This window comes from Diabrotica virgifera, chromosome 3, assembly GCF_917563875.1.
Source record: "Diabrotica virgifera virgifera chromosome 3, PGI_DIABVI_V3a".
NCBI classification, from domain to species: domain Eukaryota; kingdom Metazoa; phylum Arthropoda; class Insecta; order Coleoptera; family Chrysomelidae; genus Diabrotica; species Diabrotica virgifera.
In genome coordinates this window covers 5,383,173-5,405,619 of record NC_065445.1, presented here as the reverse complement: position 1 = coordinate 5,405,619, position 22,447 = coordinate 5,383,173, and the positions used below count along the sequence as shown (strand labels likewise).

General features: G+C 32.7%; 1 protein-coding gene across 1 annotated transcript; it reads left to right on the top strand.

Annotated features, from left to right (window-relative positions):
- The first annotated feature begins 3,518 nt into the window (after positions 1-3,518).
- LOC114326613 (acetyl-CoA acetyltransferase) lies at positions 3,519-21,931 on the top strand. The gene is made up of 7 exons (XM_050647777.1): positions 3,519-3,765; positions 8,670-8,791; positions 11,366-11,478; positions 13,248-13,447; positions 14,852-15,106; positions 18,319-18,473; positions 21,557-21,931. The coding sequence occupies exons 1-7, from the start codon at positions 3,723-3,725 to the stop codon at positions 21,839-21,841; spliced, it is 1,173 nt and encodes a 390-aa protein (XP_050503734.1). The 5' UTR covers positions 3,519-3,722; the 3' UTR covers positions 21,842-21,931.
- Positions 21,932-22,447: the final 516 nt, after the last annotated feature.

Genomic DNA, 22,447 nt, shown 5'->3' with positions numbered 1-22,447 from the left:
AGTCTTGGTGGCATATTCGTATTTAGCGACCTCAAAAACCATGAGTAATCTGTTTATATCAATTTAATGCTGAAAACCCTCGAAACTCTAGAAGATGACGTCCGTTGAAGGTCAAGATCAAAGTTAAGGTCGCCATTGGATAGCCAGGAAATAATCCTAGACTACTAGTACTTTTATTTAATCCAAACTTGTACATGTTGCGAGATAACCAGTAACTCACGGAATTAGAATACCCCGTAAATCTTATAATTTTTCGAGTTTGGGCCTCTACATCTTGAAAATCCTCCATTCGATCGAGATGTCCCCATGAGAACTTTTTATCAGGATGCTTCAAAGAGTATTTTTCCAAAGTATGAACTAAATCCACTGGTACCTAATTTCCATAAGGTTTGTGCGGTATACTTTTCAGCTTGCTAAGGATCAACTTTTTTTTGATATGCCTCAACTTTTATCCGGGTCTATAACCGTCGTAGCTCTTTCGATGATGTCTTAAACTCCTGATCTTTGCCTGATTCGATGGTTTGTTATGTGGTCTCGAAGGCTCACGTTCAGCATTGCACGTTCCATGGCTCGTTGTGTAACTGTGAGTTTATTTGCGAATTTTTACGTCAGTGTTTGTGTTTATAATTCTCTCCATAAGTTCCATAAGTCTCTCTCCATAAGTATAAGTTCCATAAGTCTCTCTCCATAAGTTTGTGCAGGCAATGCATTTGACAATACATAATATCTATATATATTTACCACCCCCCTGGTTTAGATACCAACTAGACCACTCTATAGAGACCACAAACACGCTCTGCTTTCAATATCGGTAAGGTAATTATTTAACTTTAAGAAACAGAAACGTGTCAGAAACTTTCAGAAATAGAGCCAGTGGAAGCTCATCAACATTCAGATATTGAAAAGTTATTCCACGAAATATTACCGCTCGCAGAACCATGAACATCCAAAGCTGATGGGAGTAAGAAGACCACCAGAAAAATGACAAATGAAAAATGACAAAAAAAAAAAGACTTTCACCGCTCCACCCCGTAGAAAAATGTCCTTTATGCACGACCGGACGATAAAGTCCATATTATGTTTACATTTGGCGGGCGTAAAGTGCCACTTTAGCGCCCGTGGGCTTCTTTATCACCCGCCGGACGGTAATGTTAGATGGCGGGTGTGGTTAGTGAAACAAAAAGTTTTTATTTATTGTATTTTATTTTAATATAAAGGAATTATAACTTTAGCAATCAAACATAAATTTCCTACATCTATAATTTTATATTTATAACATAATTTGAACAATTATTTATAGAAATGTTAGGATTTGCTACTTTGCTCTGTTGTAAGTTGCTATGAACTTCCAATAACTCCGTATGATTTGTGAAAGTTGCATGCCCAAAAGAATCACCATATAAATTTGGACTGCAATCTGAGCAACTTGAAGATGGTATATCAGCATTGACAATTTTTTGGGCGATTTTCATTTTATTTGACACGGATCCTTCCGCTACTGATGTAGACTTCCAACCAGCATGTCGTTTTATGTTAAGGATATCCTCACCTGCGTTAGCCAGCAAAGTTGCTGAGGATCGTCTATTGATTGTATTGTATTGAGGACTGTATCTTTATTAATAAATGATCATAAAACAGTCGTGCATAAAATTTTGTATGTATTTCGGGCGTCAACAGCGTTTATGGACCTTACGTATTAATAGCCCTCGTCTATCGGCTCGGGCTCTTACTTACACGTCGCGGTCCATAAACGCCTATTTTACGCCCTTGATACATAAATAACTATTAAGAAAGGGCTGATAAAAAATTATTGGCCCTACAAAGAAGAGCGTAACAGGGCTATAAAGGTGAAGATTTTTCCTGTTGGAGTAATTGGCGCTCAAGAAGTAAGTCATGAAGTTATTGATAGTAGAGTAAAGTTACCTAGAGAAAATGTAAATAAGAAAACTTATAGGGAAATATATTCAGACTATGATGACAATGATGATTTCAGAAGAAAACTTATAGGAAAATATCTTCAGAAGATGATGAAAATGATGAAGAATATAAGGATAAGATGCAAATGGGACTGACATATTTTTAATATGCCGGGAATTTGAGAGCAATGAACAAATATGGTTAAGTTCTAAGTCGTGCAGGAATTATATTTCATTTAGGATACTTTATGTATTCTTTAGGAAAATAGTGGCTGTATGTCCTAATTACCCCTGTTAGGGTTATGATAGCCACATAGAGTATTTTCTTTTTTCTTGTTAAACCCGTAGAATATTTTTTCCTTATTTTCGAAAAAAGATGAAAATACAAATTGCCCTCTTTTATTTACTCCCTATTTTGGAATTGGTGGAATAGAATATCCAAATCATTGCAAAAATGCTTTAGATAAAACATAGAGGACTACCATTTCCCCTGTCTCCCCTACATTAGGTATTAATAAAAAGAGTGGATTTTATACTTATTTTGTTTCTGGCAATTGCTTTTAGATGAACATAAATATTTAATCAAAGTACCGAGTGGCATGCGATAACAACCAGGTGTTCGAACATAATAATTTAAAAATTTTATAATAAATTAATAAATGATGGTTTTGCTTGTTTTCGATTCAGAGGGTTGCACACCAGCTAGACAGGCTGTTTCTACCATTTCAGGCGTCTTCAGTAGCTTTTGTTAGCGTGCACACCTCTGAATCTCTAGCTCCACCATCATTTTAAAGGGAATCTGAAAAATAATTCAAATTTCCCACTAAACGCGATACAGCGACATCTCATAACAAATTGAAGAGTCTCAGATGTAGAATCCACCAATTTAATAAAAATTAAAATGGTAAATAGTAGTTTAAACCTGAGACTTTTCGCGTTGAAAGTTCTTACTGGTACATCCTTAATCTGCGACTTTTTCAACCAATAAGACAGCAGACGACGAATATAGAAAACGAAAGGGAAACGATCACATTCCGCCTTCACTCTTCAATTTGTTATGAGATGTGCACGCTAACAAAAGCTACTGAAGACGCCTGAAATGGTAGAAACAGCCTGTCTATCTAGTGTGCAACCCGAAAGCAAGCAAAACCATCATTTATTATTTTATTTCCTTTACTCAGTTTGAGTACTGAAAGTTCCTCTGCTGTCCTTTTCCTAGACGAATGAAGGCGGAATGTGATCGTTTCCCTTTCGTTTTCTATATTCGTCGTCTGCTGTCTTATTAATTGAAAAAGTCGCAGATTAAGGATGTACCAGTAAGAACTTTCAAAGCGAAAAGTCTCAGGTTTAAACTACTATTTACCATTTTAATTTTTATTAAATTGGCGGATTCTGCATCTGAGACTCTTCAATTTGTTAAACATTTTACTTTTTAATTTAAACTTAATTATCAACTTACTTTTTTTAATATCGGATGTTTGGCTTAAAGATTATGTGATAAAATGTGTAATTTCGGTGCAGACAAAAAAATAATCTCATGATCTTTGTAAATATTGACCTTTGTTTTCTCTATGTGCACTTTTAATTCCGGTATCTACTTGATATAGCAGTGCAATGTTGCAGCTGTCTAAATAATGAAATTATTTTTATCCTAATGAAAAAGTGTCCTGCGCGATAATATTCACTATACCTACTATAAAACGTAGAGTAAGTTTTATGAACGGATATTCCTAATGTTCAAAGGTTACAAGAACTAGTCATAGAGATTAAGAATAATTGTTTTGATAAACAATACAGTGCAACAAAATGTCTGATGTGTATATAGTGGCAGCCTGCAGAACTCCCATAGGTATGTACTTAAATATGTATAATTTAAAATCAAGTTGCAGTAGAAATAAACAAACCAAGACACGTTAAATGCTACTAGGAGCACTCCTGAATCATAATTTACAATCATTTAGTCCAGGGTAATAAGGTTTTTTCCATGACACTTCAACAGCCAGGGTACTGAAGCTTTTTTTCGACAGGTAATACCTATAAGAACAAATTGTAACTATTTCCTGTGTATGATCTGGCGGCCATTTTTATTTATAAACAATTTAGTGTCAAAAACGGCCTTTTTTCCTTTTTTTCAAATTAATGGAAAACAGTAAGACTTGTGGTTTTCTTAGTACAAACATCTTCGAGAGAATGGAAAAAGTTTTAAAATGGCGTTTTATAAAGTTTAATATACTCATTTATTGTTAATATAATTGCGAAAAAAAGTCAAAATTTAAAAGAAAATTATTTCGCAATAACTATTTTAAAAAAAGGTGTACAGCTTTGAAATTTTTGTCAAATGAGGGTTCTTTTGTGCTTAATATGTGACAAAAATTTCAAATCGATCCATTTAATTATTTAAATTATATTCAAATTGTTTATCCCAGAGAGCTTTTTTTGCAATAGCATAAAATAATGATAGAACCATTCTACAGGAATCAAATGAAAGAGCATGTGCCACATTTTCAAATTTGTTTACAAAAAGTGAATAAAAAATACATTTATTAGTAATAAATAATTATGCAAAAGTATGGTCAATTTTTCCTTATAAAGTTTTTGTTTTTTTATATTACAAATTATTTATTACCTAATACAAATTATCATATACTACTTCGTAGTTGTGCACCTAAAACACGGTAAAAATAGATTTTTTGAAAAAAGTTATTCAAAAAGTTTATATAATGATAATTTTTTTTGCATAGTTATTTATTACTAATAAATGCATTTTTATTTACTTTTTTTAAACCAATTTGAAAGTTTAACTCATGCTCTTTCATTTGACACCTGTAGAATGGTTCTAAAATCATTTTTTTTTTCTGACTTATGTTATTGCAAAAAAATCTCTCTGGGATAAACAATTTGAATAAAATTTAAACAATTAAAATAAAATTTAAACAATTAAATGGATCGCTTTTAAGTTTTTATCACGTATTAAGCACCAAAGAGCCCTCATTTGACAAAAATTTCAAAGCTGTACACTAATTTTTGTAATAGTTCTTGCAAAATAATTTTTTTTGCTATTTCGACCTTTTTTCGCAATTATATTGATTGATTTGGAAAAAGGAAAAAAGGCCGTTTTTTGACACTAAATTGTTTATAATAAAAATGGGCTTCTGTGGGCTTCTTATTGTTACCGCCTTTTTTTAAATTTAAATTTGATGCTCTGTCAAGGTTGTCAAGGTGTAATGACAGCTGACAGATGATAGGCAGACAGAAGACATGTAAGCCATGAAGTTGGAATAAAGTTGTGTGAACCATGTTGGTGTCATAGAGTTAAATATTAACATAGAGAGAGTGTCATTCAGAGCGAAGTGACGACACCATCTTTTTTCTTTGGATTAGTGCTGTTTCACTCTTACGCATAGTAAAGCTGCTACAGTTGACCTCCTCTTCCGTGCCTATATTCACACTGAATGTGATTATAGATTCTCGATACAATGTGTTAGAAGGAGATGCAGCAAACCAGTCCCAGAGATCTTGTCGTCAGGAAGCGCGGAAGGTAGGCTCCCTCTATGTTAATATATACCTCTATGGTTGGTGTATTATTTTTATTACAGAAATTGAAGAACGTAAAATGAAGTAAACACTATTGAGAAGCTAGCACCTTTTCCTGCCAACATTGTACAAACAAAACAACACTCAGAAATTTTCACTTCCACGTCCTAAAAACTCAATTCGAAATTAAACTGTAAATTAGGCCGGCACTGAATCGGCTCAGAACGGTACGATCGGCAAAGTGTACCCTCGCACAGACTCGGTCACCTCGGCGTCCCCGGCATCGGCAGTTTCGTGTCAGCAACAGTGTGATATAGACCTCATTCATTTTAAAAATGAGTTCTAGTTCATCAGATTCTGAAGAATACGTTATGATTTCCTTAGCGTGCAATGAAATACAAAAACCAAGATATTGGATTCATACATAAATATTTAAAGCGAGAAACTTATGGAGAGTTTTATCATTTCCTTCCCAACTTACTACAAGATGACGAAAAGTTTTTCAAATATTTTCGAATGTCTAGTGTTAAAGTTTATGAACTCGTTGTATGAACTAATAATTTTAACACAAAGAAACACACGCAGGAAATCCTACGCAGGAAATAGTTACAATTTGTTCTTATAGATATTACCTGTCGAACCTGGTTCAGTACCCTGGCTGTTGAAGTGTCACAAACAGGGTATATTTTTGTCTTTTTACACTGGGCTAATTATAAATCCCAAATCATGATTCCCAAAGTTTATACATTTTAAATTATGATTAGGGAGTGCTCCTAGTAGCATTTAACGTATCTTGGTTTGTTTATTTCTACTGCATCTTGAATATAAATTTAGTATAGTATGAATGGTCTGCGGAAGCAACCAGACAAGTCAATTTTTGAGTTTTAAAGTTAAAATTAGTTAATAAAAGTTAAATTTGTTAGTAGGAAAAAATCACTATTTGATATGGAACTACACTTTTAACATATTAATTTGTAACTGTTTTATTTCAGCTATAGGTAATTTTTTAGGTATTTTTAATAAATAAAAATGTTTCTCAAAAATTGTCTTCTCTGCTTAAGTTCGACTACCAATTTATTATATATTTCTATGAAAGATATATGATTAACCACTTAGTTTTTCCAGATCTTTACCAATCTTGTTTAGCCCTGTATGACATTTTTGGAAATCATTTGAGACTTTTTTTATTATTTACCATTTTTATCGGTAATTAACTATAATTTCAGTTTAAAATACATTTCTGTTCACCTTTCTACGTCCGTAAACTCTTCTGATCCATTTTTCGCGAGAGATTACTCCACTTTTCTTTGTTTTCTTGCTCTTTGTAATCTCCCTTCACATCTTGTTTTGTGATTTCACCCAATTGATGATTAAGCTCCATTTCTTTATATTTTCAATTGTTGTTCTTCAGTTAGGTATCTTCATTCTGTTGATATCTTTTCTGGGCTGATCTTCCCATCTCCACTTTGTTCTCCTCTAGGTCTCGTTTTTTGTAAGTTTCTACTTTATTATTTTCTTCTTTAATTTAACTTCTTTTTGTCTTAGTACATTTTAACATTTACTTAAGCTATTTCAACATTTGAGCCTTTATATGTATTATTGTTGTGATCTGCTTTCTATTACTTTTATATTAATTATTATTTACTTGATCAATTATTTAATTAACGCAAATCATACATAAAAATTAAGAAAGAATCTCAGGGTGCCTTTTTATAATATACAAAAATGTCTAAATTATCTTATGTTATACTTATCTTCTCTCGCGGTTTCAGTATCTCTTAGTTGATCCTTATCGGGATAAAATAGGAAAAGGAAATAAATAGAAAAATCATAAATAAAAACATACAATTACCTTTATTATCAAAATCAATGTTCTGTAAATTTATCAATTAAATTCTGTGGGCATAACTGTCCAAAAGAAACTTTTACCATATAAATTAATATAATTCAAACAAATATTTATCGCTTTGTTCTTGATACCATTAATAAACCCAGCTAAACAAACAAATTTGGTATTCGCAAAATTACTTAATTATACTTCCTATTAAATTTTTGAAATGTTGGAATCTTAAATTCATATGCTTTTACGTAAAAAAATTAACTTCTGATTATAAAAAAATCTATCACATAGGTTATTGACTGACCTTTTTGATTCACACACAATGATGTCTCCTCTTGACCCAAATAGCTCCTCCTTGTTGATTATGTTAGGCTACCAATCAAAGCCCTCTCCGTTCTCAGCAAACAATCCAGCAGGATACCAGCAACTATTTCTCCAAAACACAAGCCAGGCTTCCTTTGACCAGGACTCGTTCAATAAACTCCAAATCTCTCTCCTCTCTTTCTCTCAACATTAATCTCCTGAGACCCAAGTATCTTTTTTTACTTGGTGTCACAAATAATTTTAATAACGATAATTCTTGTAACTTACTCTCTTGGACTTTACAGAATCAAAGAGGTATTTCTTCTCGATTTGATTTGTCTCTCGTTCCACTTTTCAGCTACTCTCACTTATGAAACACAACCACTAGTACTTGCTTCTGAACTACTCACGAAAACTTTTGACTGCTCCTCTCGGCTACCAGTAACACAATGAATTCCTCTTTCCAAAACTATCTCAACATTCAAACAAAACTTCAAACCAATCAGAAACATTTCTCTCTCCCCATTCTTTTTTTCATTCGAAAACCCACTCGTACTTTCAAAATTATTTCTACCATCATACTAATTACTTTCGGGAAATTCTACAAAATTTACTCGGGGTTAAACAAAAAGTTTAAAATTCCAAACTTTCTTTACCTTAATTTTCTAAGAACTAATTACCTATGGCTTCTGTCTTTCCCGTAATAAACAATCGGTTTAAAATACTAATCCTAAATAACTTTCACTTCACTTTTATTTACAAAAATGTTTTTAATATTCTTCATGGAAAAATTCATTAAGGAGAAACCATTTTGCGTTGATAGCTAACTTCTAATAAATATTTACAAATCAATATACAGGGTATATCAAATTTATGTGCCCGCGTTATATTAAAAAAATTAAAATTTTTATTCTATCTTTGATTGATAGATTGATCCACAATAGTATATTCTATATATTATTTTCTATTTATCTGATCATTTATCTCTTTGTTAAATAATTGTCTACACTCTGAACTCGTTGAGTTTTTTGGCCAAATAATTATTCTGAGGGTTTTAAAAAGGTGGCTCTTTTCAGGAAGCTTTAATGGGCAGTTTGAGAAGCATTCTGCAGTTGAGTTAGGAACAGTTGCGATTGCGGAAGCTGTGAAGCGAGCAAATCTGCAGCCACAAGATGTAGACCAAGTTATTATGGGACAGGTAAGGTATTTCTTGCAATGTTTCAATGTTTGCGATACATACAATCCTTTGGTTATCCAGGTTTGAATTCGCCTGGAAAAAAATATGTTTTTTCGGAGTATGTACATTGTACATGCTACATGTTTTTCATTACATGTTACTTATAAAATATAACAGCGCAGCAGCTTCGACTTTCATCTTGAAATTATTGAATTAAAAAACGCGTTTTCTGCTGACTACGCGCTAAAATAAGTGTGGGCAGTCACTTTACCGCGCAGATTATTCCATCATTTTTGGTGTGTTAATTAATACGATAATGGACGTTAGACGTTAACGTTACTGTGGCCCAGCATTAGAGCGCTATGTTTACAATATTATAGTAATTTACTGACAACTTTGTTTTTAATACATTCGCGGCAAAATAAAATAAAATCTAAATCAAGGTCGTATGCAATTTCATACGCGTAATTTTTATTACAAATTTTATCTCTGTATGTTTATAAATGGATAGATTTGTGTTAATATTCAGATAATAAAAAAAATAATAGCTAAGTATTTTCTATCGGAAAAAAGCCACAATTTTACTAAAAAATGAATTTATTAACGTTTCGAAGCCCAAATCGGGTTTCGTTGTCAAAATACTTTCGAATGTTTATTAATGTTTTGAAACCTGATTTGGGCTTCTAACGTTAATAAATTTATTCTTTAGTAAAATTGTGGCTTATTTCCCATAGAAAATACTTAATTATAAAAATGCCACAAGGAAATAGCTTCAGAACAACATTAAAAATAATAGCTAACACATAAAATAATATATGTAAACTCTATTTAGGATCCAAACTCTAAACCATTATAAACCGGATCTTGTCGGATTCCGATGTCCACAAATTTATCTATATGATTTTTTCATCATGATTTTTTATCAGATTACGATTTGGTACAGGTATATAAATAAAGACTGTCAACAGTATAAAGAAACAAAAAACCTTTCGGTCGTTTTTCAATATGATTCTGAACTTCCTCGAGCATGACGTGAACTACGTTAGTTTAGTTAGATGCATTGTTTTTAAGGTATTCGCAAAAAACCGTTTGAAAAGGTGTTATATTTCAATGAAAATGGCCAATTTTCAACCACGAATAACTCAAAAAGTATTGAGTTTTCGAAAAAAAATTATAGAACAATTTTTGCTTAGAATTAGGTTCTCTAGAAACTTCCGTAGTTGTTTAACCAAAAAATTTTCCACCCCCGAGAAGGGGTGGGAACCGGCCCCAAGACAAAAGCACACATCAGCATAGGGTAGACTTTGAATAAGGAGATATTTTCATACTATTCCTAAAATTTCATTAAAATCCATGCAGTAGGATAGAATTCGGAAGTAATAACCTGTTCTTGCTCTCATTGACTGCCCTAAATATAAAAATCATTGTCCGGCAAGCTGCTTAACTTCGAACGCTTTTTGTACGGAGATCTTATGTGAGCGGAGTCGGCCATGTCCGAGCGGGCCTATTAATGATATTTAAAATGCCTGAATACGATTCGATGCTTTCTGTGAATGTGATAATATATAACAAAGTTGTCTTAACGGACGCTAATGTATTGAGTGATTTAGTACATTTAAAAGTTATTTACATGCTTTAACATAATTTTTGAATATATATTTTTCTATTTTAAAGCTCTTAAAATTATTGGGTAGGCCCGGCCTATCCTGCCTACCCCCAAAAGCCGCCACTGATAGAAAATATATAGTAGTGAAAAGAAAAGAAAGCACAGTTGGCACCCTACGTTACTGTGAAGTTAATAAATATTTGCAACAATACATTTGCAAAAAAATTGCAACACCACATAGTTACACCACAAAATGACCACGGCTCTGACCGTATCAGCAACTAGCCGAATTGGATAGGATAGGTCTGTTTCAGCTTCTGATTTCCTTTGAACTGTGCTCATTGACCGACAAATGATGGGACACTTTGAGCTGATCCATATTGACCATAAACAGAGGGTTCAATTGGCCATATATCACAAAATCTGAGGGAAATAACACTATTTCACGTTGCTTTGATTCCCGTCTTTAGTTTTTATCTTTTTCTATTACATATTTTCTATTTCTTAAGGCGTACCACGCCACCTTTGGTTGGATCCCAGCACTAAATTTATTTGTGGCATATAAGAAACCTGAAATTTCTATATCTACTCATTTTTTGGGATTAGGTTGGATTTCCACACAGCCAGAAACATTAATTATATTTTATTATCCATTTTTTTGTATTTTGACAACGACACACGACTTGGGCGTCGAAACGTTAATAACATTATTTTTTTGGTAAAATTGTGGCTTATATCCCATTAACAGTAATTGAAGGATATAATACTAAACAATCGTAAATGTCCTTCCTATTTAAAGCCATCTTTAATATTATAATAGAAAATACTAATATGCGTCATAATATGTGTGACAGAATTTTTCAATGTTTATTTATTATATGAATGCAATGAGAATGTAGGATGTTAATTGCGTTTGTATAACATGCATTTAAATTGAAATATAATATGTAGATAAGATTGCATAATTATTATATTCTCTCTATTGTTAGGTTTTAACTGCTGGTCAAGGTCAGAATCCCGCTAGACAAGCTGCATTGGGTGCAAAAATTCCTATATGCAGCTCCGCATATACGTTGAATTTGCTTTGTGGATCAGGACTTAAGTAAGTGTAGACTGTAGACTTTTTGTACAGAGGAATTCAGAAAAATCTTGAATCAGTTTGTAGTTCTCAATTACAAAAATAAAAACAATTTTTGAAGTTATACTTCTTTAGGCGCGGTTGAGAGTAAAATTTCCTAATACTGCACGCATGCGCACACAGACAGTATGGCGTTTAGTTGCTAAATCTTTCTAGTTATGTTTAAATATATCAGTGCAAGAAAAAGTGTGAAAATAATATATTAGTGTTTTTAGTAAATATATTTATTATAATTTTTGTGTCTTTGGATTTGTCTTCCTCGGGAGTAAGATGAGTATTTTTAAAACATTTTATTTATAATATTTATTATACATCACCTTGTCTGTTTGTTACCGTGAATTGTCATTAGGTACGTTCGAACCGATACAGACACAGTCCTCGTAGCGTATTAGGTATAGCATTCGGTCAGAGATCGAGAGGTCTTGAGTTCGAATCCAGTGCAATCCTATACTTTTTTTTATTTTTTTAAAAGCGGTAAGCACAAAATTAGTTTGGTGTTTAAAAAAATTAAAAGAAACTGTTTAAAGTATATTTATTTTTAAGAAATTATATAATAGAAGTATAACTTCTTACGTGCGTACAAAGTACACACACATTCTTTTTTTTTTTATTTATTTCCTATATAAAATTGTGGTTTATTCACTCTTATATCTCTTGAGGGCTCTTATATCGTGAGCTGACTGTCGACGGTTAATCTGGCAATTTTTTAGGAAAACTCTTCGATATTTAGGAGCCTTCGCTGGACAGGCCAATTTGTGTAATATTATGCCTGAGTACAGAAAGCATTTATGCCGTCAATATTTTTTATCGCCTGTAGAAAACATACACGGACATATTATCTTTGTTATACTACAGACTGAGTAAGAAGCACACATCTTGTTTACAGTATCCAATCCAACTTGGGTTTCACTATAATTAAATCCATTGCCTGTACCACGGGATCCCTAAGTTGTTTATCTATTTTGACTTTCATCTTATTTGTTTTGTTAGATGTTTCAATTGTATCCAGTAGGATCTCGTTATTATACAAGAGATCTACTATATCTTTAAGTCTTACTCTGTCAAATGCCTTCTTCAACTCGATCAAACATTGAAAAGAGAATCTATTATCTTCTAATACTTTCTTTGGAATCTGTTTTATGACGAATATTACATCTGTACATGTCCTTCCCATACGAAAACCTTATGTTGCTCATCTGTTAAATTTATGAGCTGATTTTTCGTTCTTGCATAATTGTAGCTTTAAGTTTCTGGTTAATATTTAGCAAATTGATACCTCTGTAATCTTCAGGATGTTTCTTATCACTTTTTTTTGAACAATGAGATTAGCTCGCTTGTTCACTATGCTTCTGGGATATTATTGCGTCTTGTTAATAAATGTTGTCAGCAGATCTGATATTTTTTTCACCATATTTCAACAATTCATTTGGTATCTTTGGTAGCTCCTTACCTGCATAATTTTGTTTCTTTAGTTTTACAAGTGTTTTTTGTAGTTTATGCTGGCTTATGTGAACTTATTCTTTGCGGTAATTTATAAGGTTTATAGTTCCAACGTTATTTATTTTTCCTCCTCATATAACTTCTTTAGAGAGTCAATTGGTGCATCCTTTTCGATGTGTTTCGGATCTAATTATTCCTTCACCTCCTCTCTTTGACCTCTTATAAAGCACCATATTTCTTGTTAGCTCCTTCATTGATTAATTCACTCTTTAATATAAACTAAAATATTTTAGGACAGTCGCAATAGGATATCAAGGGATTAAAAATGGAGACTATGAAATAATTGTAGCGGGAGGACAAGAAAATATGACCAGAGCTGAACATTCAGCTTATATTCGAAATGCCAAGATGGGAAATTTAAATTTAGCAGATACGTTGTTCAGGGATGGGCTACACGATGCTTTTACTAAAGATGCTCATATGGGAGTTACTGGTGAGTATCATACAAGAAAAGCTTCAAAAAATGATATAGATGATATAGATATTGCTAATATTAGGCTATACGTAAAGCAGAATGTGTATAATGGGTTGTGTTTAGTCTCAATGAAGTTAGATAATTAACAATATTGCCATTAACATTAACCTAAGTAACATGGTGGTAACATTAAGTGGCCTCCGAAATCACAAGATCTAACGTCAACCACAACTGATTATTTTATTTGGGGCAGATCATAGTCCTCTCTGAAGAGCCCAAGATGATAATACGTATCTACATAAGAGGATAATGTGGTCGTCTTTGAAATAGGATAAAATATAAACTGTCTTTAATTACTTTTAGTTTGCAGAAGAGTTTGCTGAGTTGCTACAGAAGAGTTTACAACGCTCATATGATATTCATTGATCTTGAGAAAGCATATGATAGAGTCGAGAGATTCTGTGGTGGAAACTCAATAAGAAAGGAGTCCCTGGCGAATATGTAAAGATTGTGAGAGATATGTATGAGGGAGTAACGACTAGTGTTAGGACTGGTGTGGGAGAGACTGATAAATTTCAAGTAAAAGTAGGATTGCACCAAGGCTCGGTGCTTAGTCCTTATTTATTCTCATTAGTTTTGGACCAGATAACAGCGAAACTACAGGGTAGCATTCCATGGTGTCTAATGTATGCTGATGATGTAGTGTTATTAGGAAATAGTGAAAGAGACTTAGAACAAAAACTGGAACAGTGGAGACAAGCTCTGGAGGAAAAAGGTTTAAAAACTTAGTAGGACAAAAACAGAGTATTTGGAATGTTCATTTAAAGACGGAGTTACTACAAATAAAATTGTATCTTTGAATGGTGACATGATTGTGAAAAGCAATAGTTTTAAGTACCTAGGATCGGTATTACAGAGTAATGGAGAAATAGATGGAGATTCATGCAGTAGAAGTAGGGCTGGTTGGATGAAATAGAAAGAAGCGAGTGGTGTGTTGTGTGAGAGAAAAATTCCAATGAAGCTGAAGGGAAAATTCTATAAAACAGCCATAAGACCGGCTATGATGTACGGAACTGATTGATGGGCAGTGAAAAAGAAAGAGGAACAACAAATGCATGTGGCGGAAATGAGAATGCTTAGATGGATGAGTGGAGTGACAAAGAAGGATGAAATTAGAAATGAGTATATTAGGGGAAGTCTAGGTGTGGCACCAATTGATGCCAAAATGAGAGAGCATAGGTTAAGATGGTTTGGTCATGTTCAACGTCGAGACGTTAATCACCCAATACGAAGAATAGCTGAAGTGCAGATTCCTGGAAGGAGTAGGAGAGGAAGACCAAGGAAGACCTGGGGGGGAGACGATTAGGCAGGACATGTTGGGCAGCACATTGGTATAAATTATTCAGTCTTCTTTGTTTATAGCTGAAAACGTAGTCCAAAAATACAACATTTCCCGGGAAGCTCAAGACGCCTTCGCTTGCGAATCTCAGAATAGAACCGAAAAGGCTGTAAATCAAGGTGCCTTTGAAAAGGAAATTGTTGGAGTACCCGATAAGAAAACTGGTCACCTGATAACGAAAGATGAATTTCCCAAATTCGGTACGACAGTAGAAAAATTGGCGGAATATAGGGGTCGTTTTGTACCTAATGGTACTGTTACAGCTGGAAATGCGTCAGGTAAGAAGATAGTTTTCCTGTTCGTATACAAGTATGTAGTCATATAATTTGTTTTATACAGTCTAACCCGCTTATTGGAGTACCGCTTATAGGAATATCCCGGTTTAAGGAATATAATTTTGAGATCCCGAAACGTTTTCATTTAGTTCTTAATAAATTTATCCGCTTATAGGAATACGTTTTAGTAAAATAGTACCGTTTAATAGAATATTTTTCAAGTAACCAAAAACATTTTATGTACAATTTCCTACAAATTTAAATGATTTCTGGTTTATAGGACCTGTCAGATAATAAATACTTTATTACTTTATTATGGGCACCAACTCTACCCTCCGTCAAACATTTACCGATCATATAGTAGGTACGTTTTCATTTGTGTAAGTATTTTTATTGCTCAGCCACGTCGTTGTCTGTTTGGATTTTTAGAAACAGTTAATTTAGAAGTCGTAACCGCTCGTAATAATATATTTATGTATTATACGAAGTTTTCTGGAGGGTAAAACCAATGTCAATTTTTTAATTATTATATTTTAGAGCAACAAGTGTCTAATATTTTATGCAACAAAAAAAATTAGTCCCAGATTACCGATTATTTTTCCAGAAAAAAAAGTAAGTCTGTTGTATGTATGTTAATTAGAAAATATTGTATATATCTACATATTGCAAACATTTCATACTTATTAGTATATGCGTGCACAGATAATGTAATTTGGTGTTTTAATAAAATAAGTAATAGTTACACTAGGTACTGTATTATTAACATAAAAAGGAATAAATCCATATACATATGTACATAACGCATATATGTACATGTAACATACATACTATGTACATGTACATACATAGTATGTACAGGGTTATTTATTATATTTTGACCCCTCTGTAAGCTGCTTTATTTACAGAATTAGAAAAAAATGTAAATTACAAAAGTTATTCGATTTTTAAATTATGATTTTTTGACATATATATCGTACTAGTGACGTCATCCATTTGAGCGTGATGACGTAATCGACTATCTTTTAAATAGGAATAGGGGTCGAGTGCTAGCTCATTTGAAAGGTTATTTAATTCCCTATTCAGTAATATAAACATTAACATGATTAATTATACAGGGCGTCCAAAAAAAATTTTGAATTAAATTAATTGACACAACAAGAATGTATGTAATTTATTTAATTCAAAATATATTCTACTGCTGTCAGAAAACAGAAATATTTTTGCTTGGCATGAAGGCTATATTCCAATAAGCGGGTTCGACTGTATAAAAATTATATTATATTCGTGAAATAAGAATCATCAAAATATTTATCACACCCAAGAGAGCGGTACCAACACAAACACAAATCAGAGTTGAGAGTCTCCTTCCTCTTCTTCTTCTTCGTGCCACTAGGATTACTCCTATTTGTCTGCCTCTTATTCTGTTTCAGTTGTTGGTGACTGTACATTGTCTTTCTACTTTTCGGCGGCCTTACAACGGGTATTCTGCTATATGGCTTGTTGTTTTTACAGATGTTCGCTAATATATCTGGTTCCATTCGGTTTACATGTTCATTCCAGTTTTGTTTTTGCTTGTTTTTATACACCTGTTAATATTTTGAATTTCGCATTGTTCGCGTATACTTCTGTTGCTTTGACTGTCTCTTATAAATGATATGCCGCTATTGATCTTAATACTTTCATTTCGATATTGTTGATTTGTTGTTTCGTCTTTCTTGTATCGGTCCTTATCTCCGCTGCGTATGTTAAGTATGGTCTTACTGTTGTCTTGTATACTTTTATCTTGCTTTCTGATGTTGCCTCTTTAGAGTTTTGACAGTCTAAATTTTGGTGAGAGCGCAGCGCTGAATTTTTAAAAGTTTGGCGGCGGCGGGAAAATTCGGTATAATCCAGTATGTCTATGTCTCTATATCTCTGTAAGTAACTTAAGTAACTTAATAATAAAAAAGTTTTTCATATGGATACAACTGTTGTATCCATATGAAAAACTTTTTTATTATTAATTTTACGAAAAAAAGTTATTCTTTATAAAAAGTTTGAATTTTTCACAATATTGAAAATTGCTATTATGAAAAGTTGTTTGGAATTAACAACTATATTCTAATATGCAGTTACATCCTTCTAATCGAAAAAAAATTTTTTTGAAAAATTATGGATAACTAACATTATTTTCAGTTATTTCAATTCTGATAACTCTTTTATTATTAATTTTACAAAAAAGTTACTCTTAATAAAAAGTTCTGGATGGTCTAAAACCTAAAATACAACCATCTTATATCAAATTTTATCAATTTTATACAAGGTATGTCAAAAAAGATAAATTTAAATCAAAAGTAAAGTACAGAATATTTCAATTAGAAGGATGTAATTACATACTGAAACATAGTTTTTAATTCTAAATAACTTTTCATAATAACAATTTTCGATATTGTGAAAAATAAACGTTTTTTACTCTTGAGCAAAATTCATATTTTTTGGCATATCTCGTATAAAATTTATAAAATTTGACATAAAATGATTGTATTTTAGGTTTTAGACCATGCAAAACTTTCTATTAAGAATCACTTTTTTTCGTAAAATTAATAATAAAAGAGTTATCTGAATTAAAATAATTGAAAATAATGTTACGTTATCCATAATTTTTCAAAAAAAAAATTTCAATTAGAAGGATGTAATTGCATACTAGAATATAGTTTTTAATTCCAAACAACTTTTCATAATAGCAATTTTCAATATTGTGAAAAATAAAGCTACTATACTCTGGAGTGAAATTCAAACGTTTTGACATACCTCGTATAATAGTCAAAAAATTTGATATTTTATGGTTAAATCTTAGGTTTTGGACCATGCAGAGCTTTTCATGAAGAATAACTTTTTTTCGTAAAATTAATAATAAAAAAGTTTTCCATATGGATACAACTTACAAGGACTTATTTGTCCTTTCTGTGTCGGCTCGTGTTTCTGCCGCAATATGTCATTATTGGTCTGATACTTATGACTGTTTTGTAAATTCTGCCTTTCATTTCTTTTCCGATATTTTTATGTCTCCATATTGTGTCATTCAGGCAACCTGCGGCTCTCTTTGCTCCATTCACTTAATCTTCCACTTCTGTTTCGAGCCTTGGAGGTAAAGATATGAATTGAGTAGGAGAGGCTAAGTGATGCCCATCATGTACCATATGTATATCATGTAAAGTACCTATATATGTTTGTAGGCATCAACGATGGAGCCGCTGCAGTGGTACTAGTCAGTGAAAAGCAGGTGAAACAAAGGCAATTGAAACCTTTGGCGAGAATTGTGGGATACGCAGAAGCAGGATGTGATCCTATGATCATGGGTATGGGTCCAGTAGGAGCTGTTAATAATCTTGTAAGTATTTTAGGTTAGAGCTTCCCAGTATAAAATAGTATACAGCCAGAAAACTTTGGCTCTTAGGAGATCGACTAAAGCTCTTGATTAAATTACTGGACCTTTACATCAAGACCAGATGGAAGAAGGTCTGTAGTACGGCCTAGAAATAGATGAAAATATGCAGTCAGACAGAATCTGGAGAAAATGGAAGTGAGACAATCGGAAATAGTGGCACAGAACCAGACACATGGAAGGCAACAGTAAACGCAGCAAAGACTCACAAAGAGTTGTAACGTTTTAGTTGAGTTCAGTTTGATTTTAGTCAAAGGAAGCTCAAAAGATTATAGACTAAGAGCCGCTATAGGTGAAATTTCTTAATCATTTTAGGCACGATGGGACCCTATAACTTAAATAGTAGAACCTAAAAGAAAACGTTTGAGCACTGTGCCGTCACTTTTCAGTGGCACATGCGTCGACAGTGGCGCATCAAACTTTCCACTTATGGACGGGATAAATAAATTAAAAGTTACCCTCCCTTACTAACAGAATTAAATTTTTTTTATTTTTTTAAGTTCTATGTGATTAACACATAGGACTCGGCGTAATTTTAACCCACCACCCCCTTCCCCCTGCCCACCATCAAAAGCTTCATTTTTCGTTTTTTTTTTTTTTTTTGTGGGATGAAATCAATTTTAAAATGTTGTTCTGAAGCTATTTCCTTGTGGCATTTTTATGATTAATTATTTATATGGGAAATAAGCCACAATTAAAATGAATTTTTTTTTAAATTTTTTTCATTTTTTTCATTTTTTTCATTTTAATTGTGACTTATTTCCCATATAAATAATTAATCAATTTTAAAATTTTAAAATTTCAAAAAATTCATACGCATAGCTGAGGCTTTTATAAAACATGCCTATTTTTTATAGACCCGTAGGTAGAGTGTACATAACCTCAAAAAATTAAAAGACTTTTTTTTTTCAAAAAAGCGTATAACTTTTTTTGAGGAATAGCTGCAGGTCTAATTTTTTCTTAATCTTATGTGTTTTATTAAACACTATATTTTTAATTTTTTTCAGATTTTTCCGTAAGGCTCCCTACCTTCAAAAATCCGAAAAACTGTTTTTTGGGGGGGTTTTGGGGTATTTTCCCTATTTTATAGACTTCATAATATATCAAATCATCTTTGTTTTTATAGGTTATATGTAAGTTGAAGTAAATGAGTCCTTTAGAATATTTAAAAATCAGAAAAACACGTTCAAACCCCCCATAACCCCCTTAAAAAACAGTTTTTTGGATTTTTGAAGGTGACCAGCGTTACAAAAAAATCTGAAAAAAATTAGAAATATAGTGTTTGATAGAATACACAAGACTAAGAAAAAATTTGATCTTCAACTATCCCCAAAAAAAGTTATATACTTTTTTCAAAAAAATTTTTTTAATTTATTGAGGTTATGTACACTCAACCTACAGGCCTATAAAAAATAGACGTGTTTTATAAAAGCCCTAGCTATGCGTGTGAATTTTTTGAAATTTTAAAATTGATTGCATCCCACCAAAAAAAAATAAAAACGAAAAATAAAGTTTTTGATGGTGGGGGCAGCGAGAAGGTGGTGGTTGGTTAAAATTACGATATCTTATGTCTTTATCACATAGAACTTAAAAAAATGAAAAATATTAAATTCTGGTAATGAGGGAGGGTATTTTTTAATTTATGTATCCCGTCCATAAGTGGAAAGTTTGATGCGCCACTGTAGACGCATGTGCCACTGAAAAGTGACGGCACATTGCTCAAACGTTTTCTTTTAGGTTCTACTATTTAAGTTATAGGGTCCCGTCGTGCCTAAAATAATTAAGAAATTTCACCTATAGCGGCTCTTAGTCTATTATATTTAAGAAAAATAATAGTTATAATATAATACATAAACGGAATGCGGGTATCTAGTCCAGCAGTTTAACAAAAATGAAAAGCAGCAGCAGATTATACAAGATTTATATGTATACAAAACTGTTAAAATCTTAGGTGAAAAATGCAAGAAATGCAAATATAATAGTAATATTGTAGAGCATCTTTGCTGGGGAGATTCTTTAGGACAGGTTCCGGCGCCACTGCATCTTTAACTTTGTTTGAAGTACAACTTAGTGACCAACGGCTGAACGTACCCTCCGAGGCATGGTGAACGGCTCGTATCTTTTTTTTAATGAAGAAAATGTCGTTGTTGGTGCCCATATACAATGGTGATATAAAAGTAGAGGAAAGTAACCAAATATGGAATAGTGCCCTAATATGGAATTCCTTGATTTCTCCGAAAATACAAGTTGGAACCGCGCTACAAGACCATCCTCTATTTCAGTCGCTCTCTTTATTAACGTATTCACACCTCTGTGTCAGATGCGCGAACGATACGTATCTGACAGGCGAGTTTTGTTTTATTGTCTTGCAGAAAATTTAAAAGGTAAATATATTCAACGAGTGTTATTGGTTATTATGCATTAATACAGACTTGTTATGCTATTGAGTATATCAATAGTACCTTTATTTTGATATTTTATGACCTTCTGTAATTAAAACATTACCACTTGAAAAAATGTTGATACTAGTTTGAACTAATGTAAAAATCCAAATATGGACAGTCGTTGGTGCCTAATTATGGAATAGTAGATTAAGTGTAAGTGGGCTCATTATGATTGTGCTGGTCCAGAGTTTCATACATGGATCTGTGACGTCTGCAAGTAAACTAAGCTACTTCTTTCATTTTTCACAATTTTCTTATTTAAATTTATTTGATCTCAGATGTTTATGTCTATTTTTGTTATTGATATGATGGTTTATGCCTATATTCCATATATGGGTACCTATTCCATATTTGGTTACTCATTTGGGATTTTGTTTTTTTGTTCGATTTTTTTTTTTTTTGTTAATTAAGATATTTAATAGAAGGCTTTTAATTACTATAGAAAAATGTATGACTGATGTGTCATAATATTAAATTGTTTTCATTTCTACAAAGGTATTATTTTATATCCCCAAAACAAAATGGTATTCCATAATTGGCGACTTTCCTCTAAATGATAGCTAATGATTTGTGTTTTATTTGCAGCTGAAAAAGATCGGTTGGACCAAAGACGAAGTCGACTTATACGAATTGAACGAAGCATATGCCGGAGTAAGCATTGCGGTGAACAACGAACTAGGCGTAGACCCCTCTAAAGTCAACGTAGCAGGTGGCTCCCTCTCCTTGGGTCACCCCTTAGGTTGTTCCGGAACCAGAGTACTCGTCACTCTCATCTACAATCTGCAGAGATTGAACTTGAAGAAAGGTGTTGCTTCGTTGTGCATTGGAGGTGGAATGGGTATTGCTTTGGCTGTTGAAGTTTTGAACTGAAGAACAAGTATTCAGAGACGCGTATTGCGTATTTATATATCTTATTTAAATGTTTTTTGTTAATATTGATAAATAAATTTTTGTACCTAATATTATTGGTTTTATTTTATTCTATATTAGTTTTACTCCTTTGGGTAACTAGGTCCATTTTCCGTTGGAATTTACCAGCTGAACAGACGGGGTCGTGAATTTGTAAGTTTTTGAATTTCCTCTTGTCTTCTTCGATTCAGCATCCATCTGGCTTGCAATTTTTAGAAGCCATGGAGGTGTTACTAGGAAAATGGACCAATAAGTTTTCATTTAAATATCTTTGAGGAATATTTTTCAATATTTTTAATTTTTCTATTAGGTTGACAACTTTGACTTTCAGTTGTCAGATGTCGCTAGACACCTACTCCATAAACGTCAGTTGCAATGCGGGGATAAGCTCTCGGAGTTTCGTCACTTGGGGCAGAGAGCATCAAACCTACGCCTCTCTGATGATGCCGCTAATAAGACACGAAAATCGTCGATTTAGAGTGCTGGTTTGCGATCTCTGTTCTAAGTGAAAATTAAGACAGTTTTGCCTTCGCATTGCAACTGAATAAAAATGATATACATTTTTAT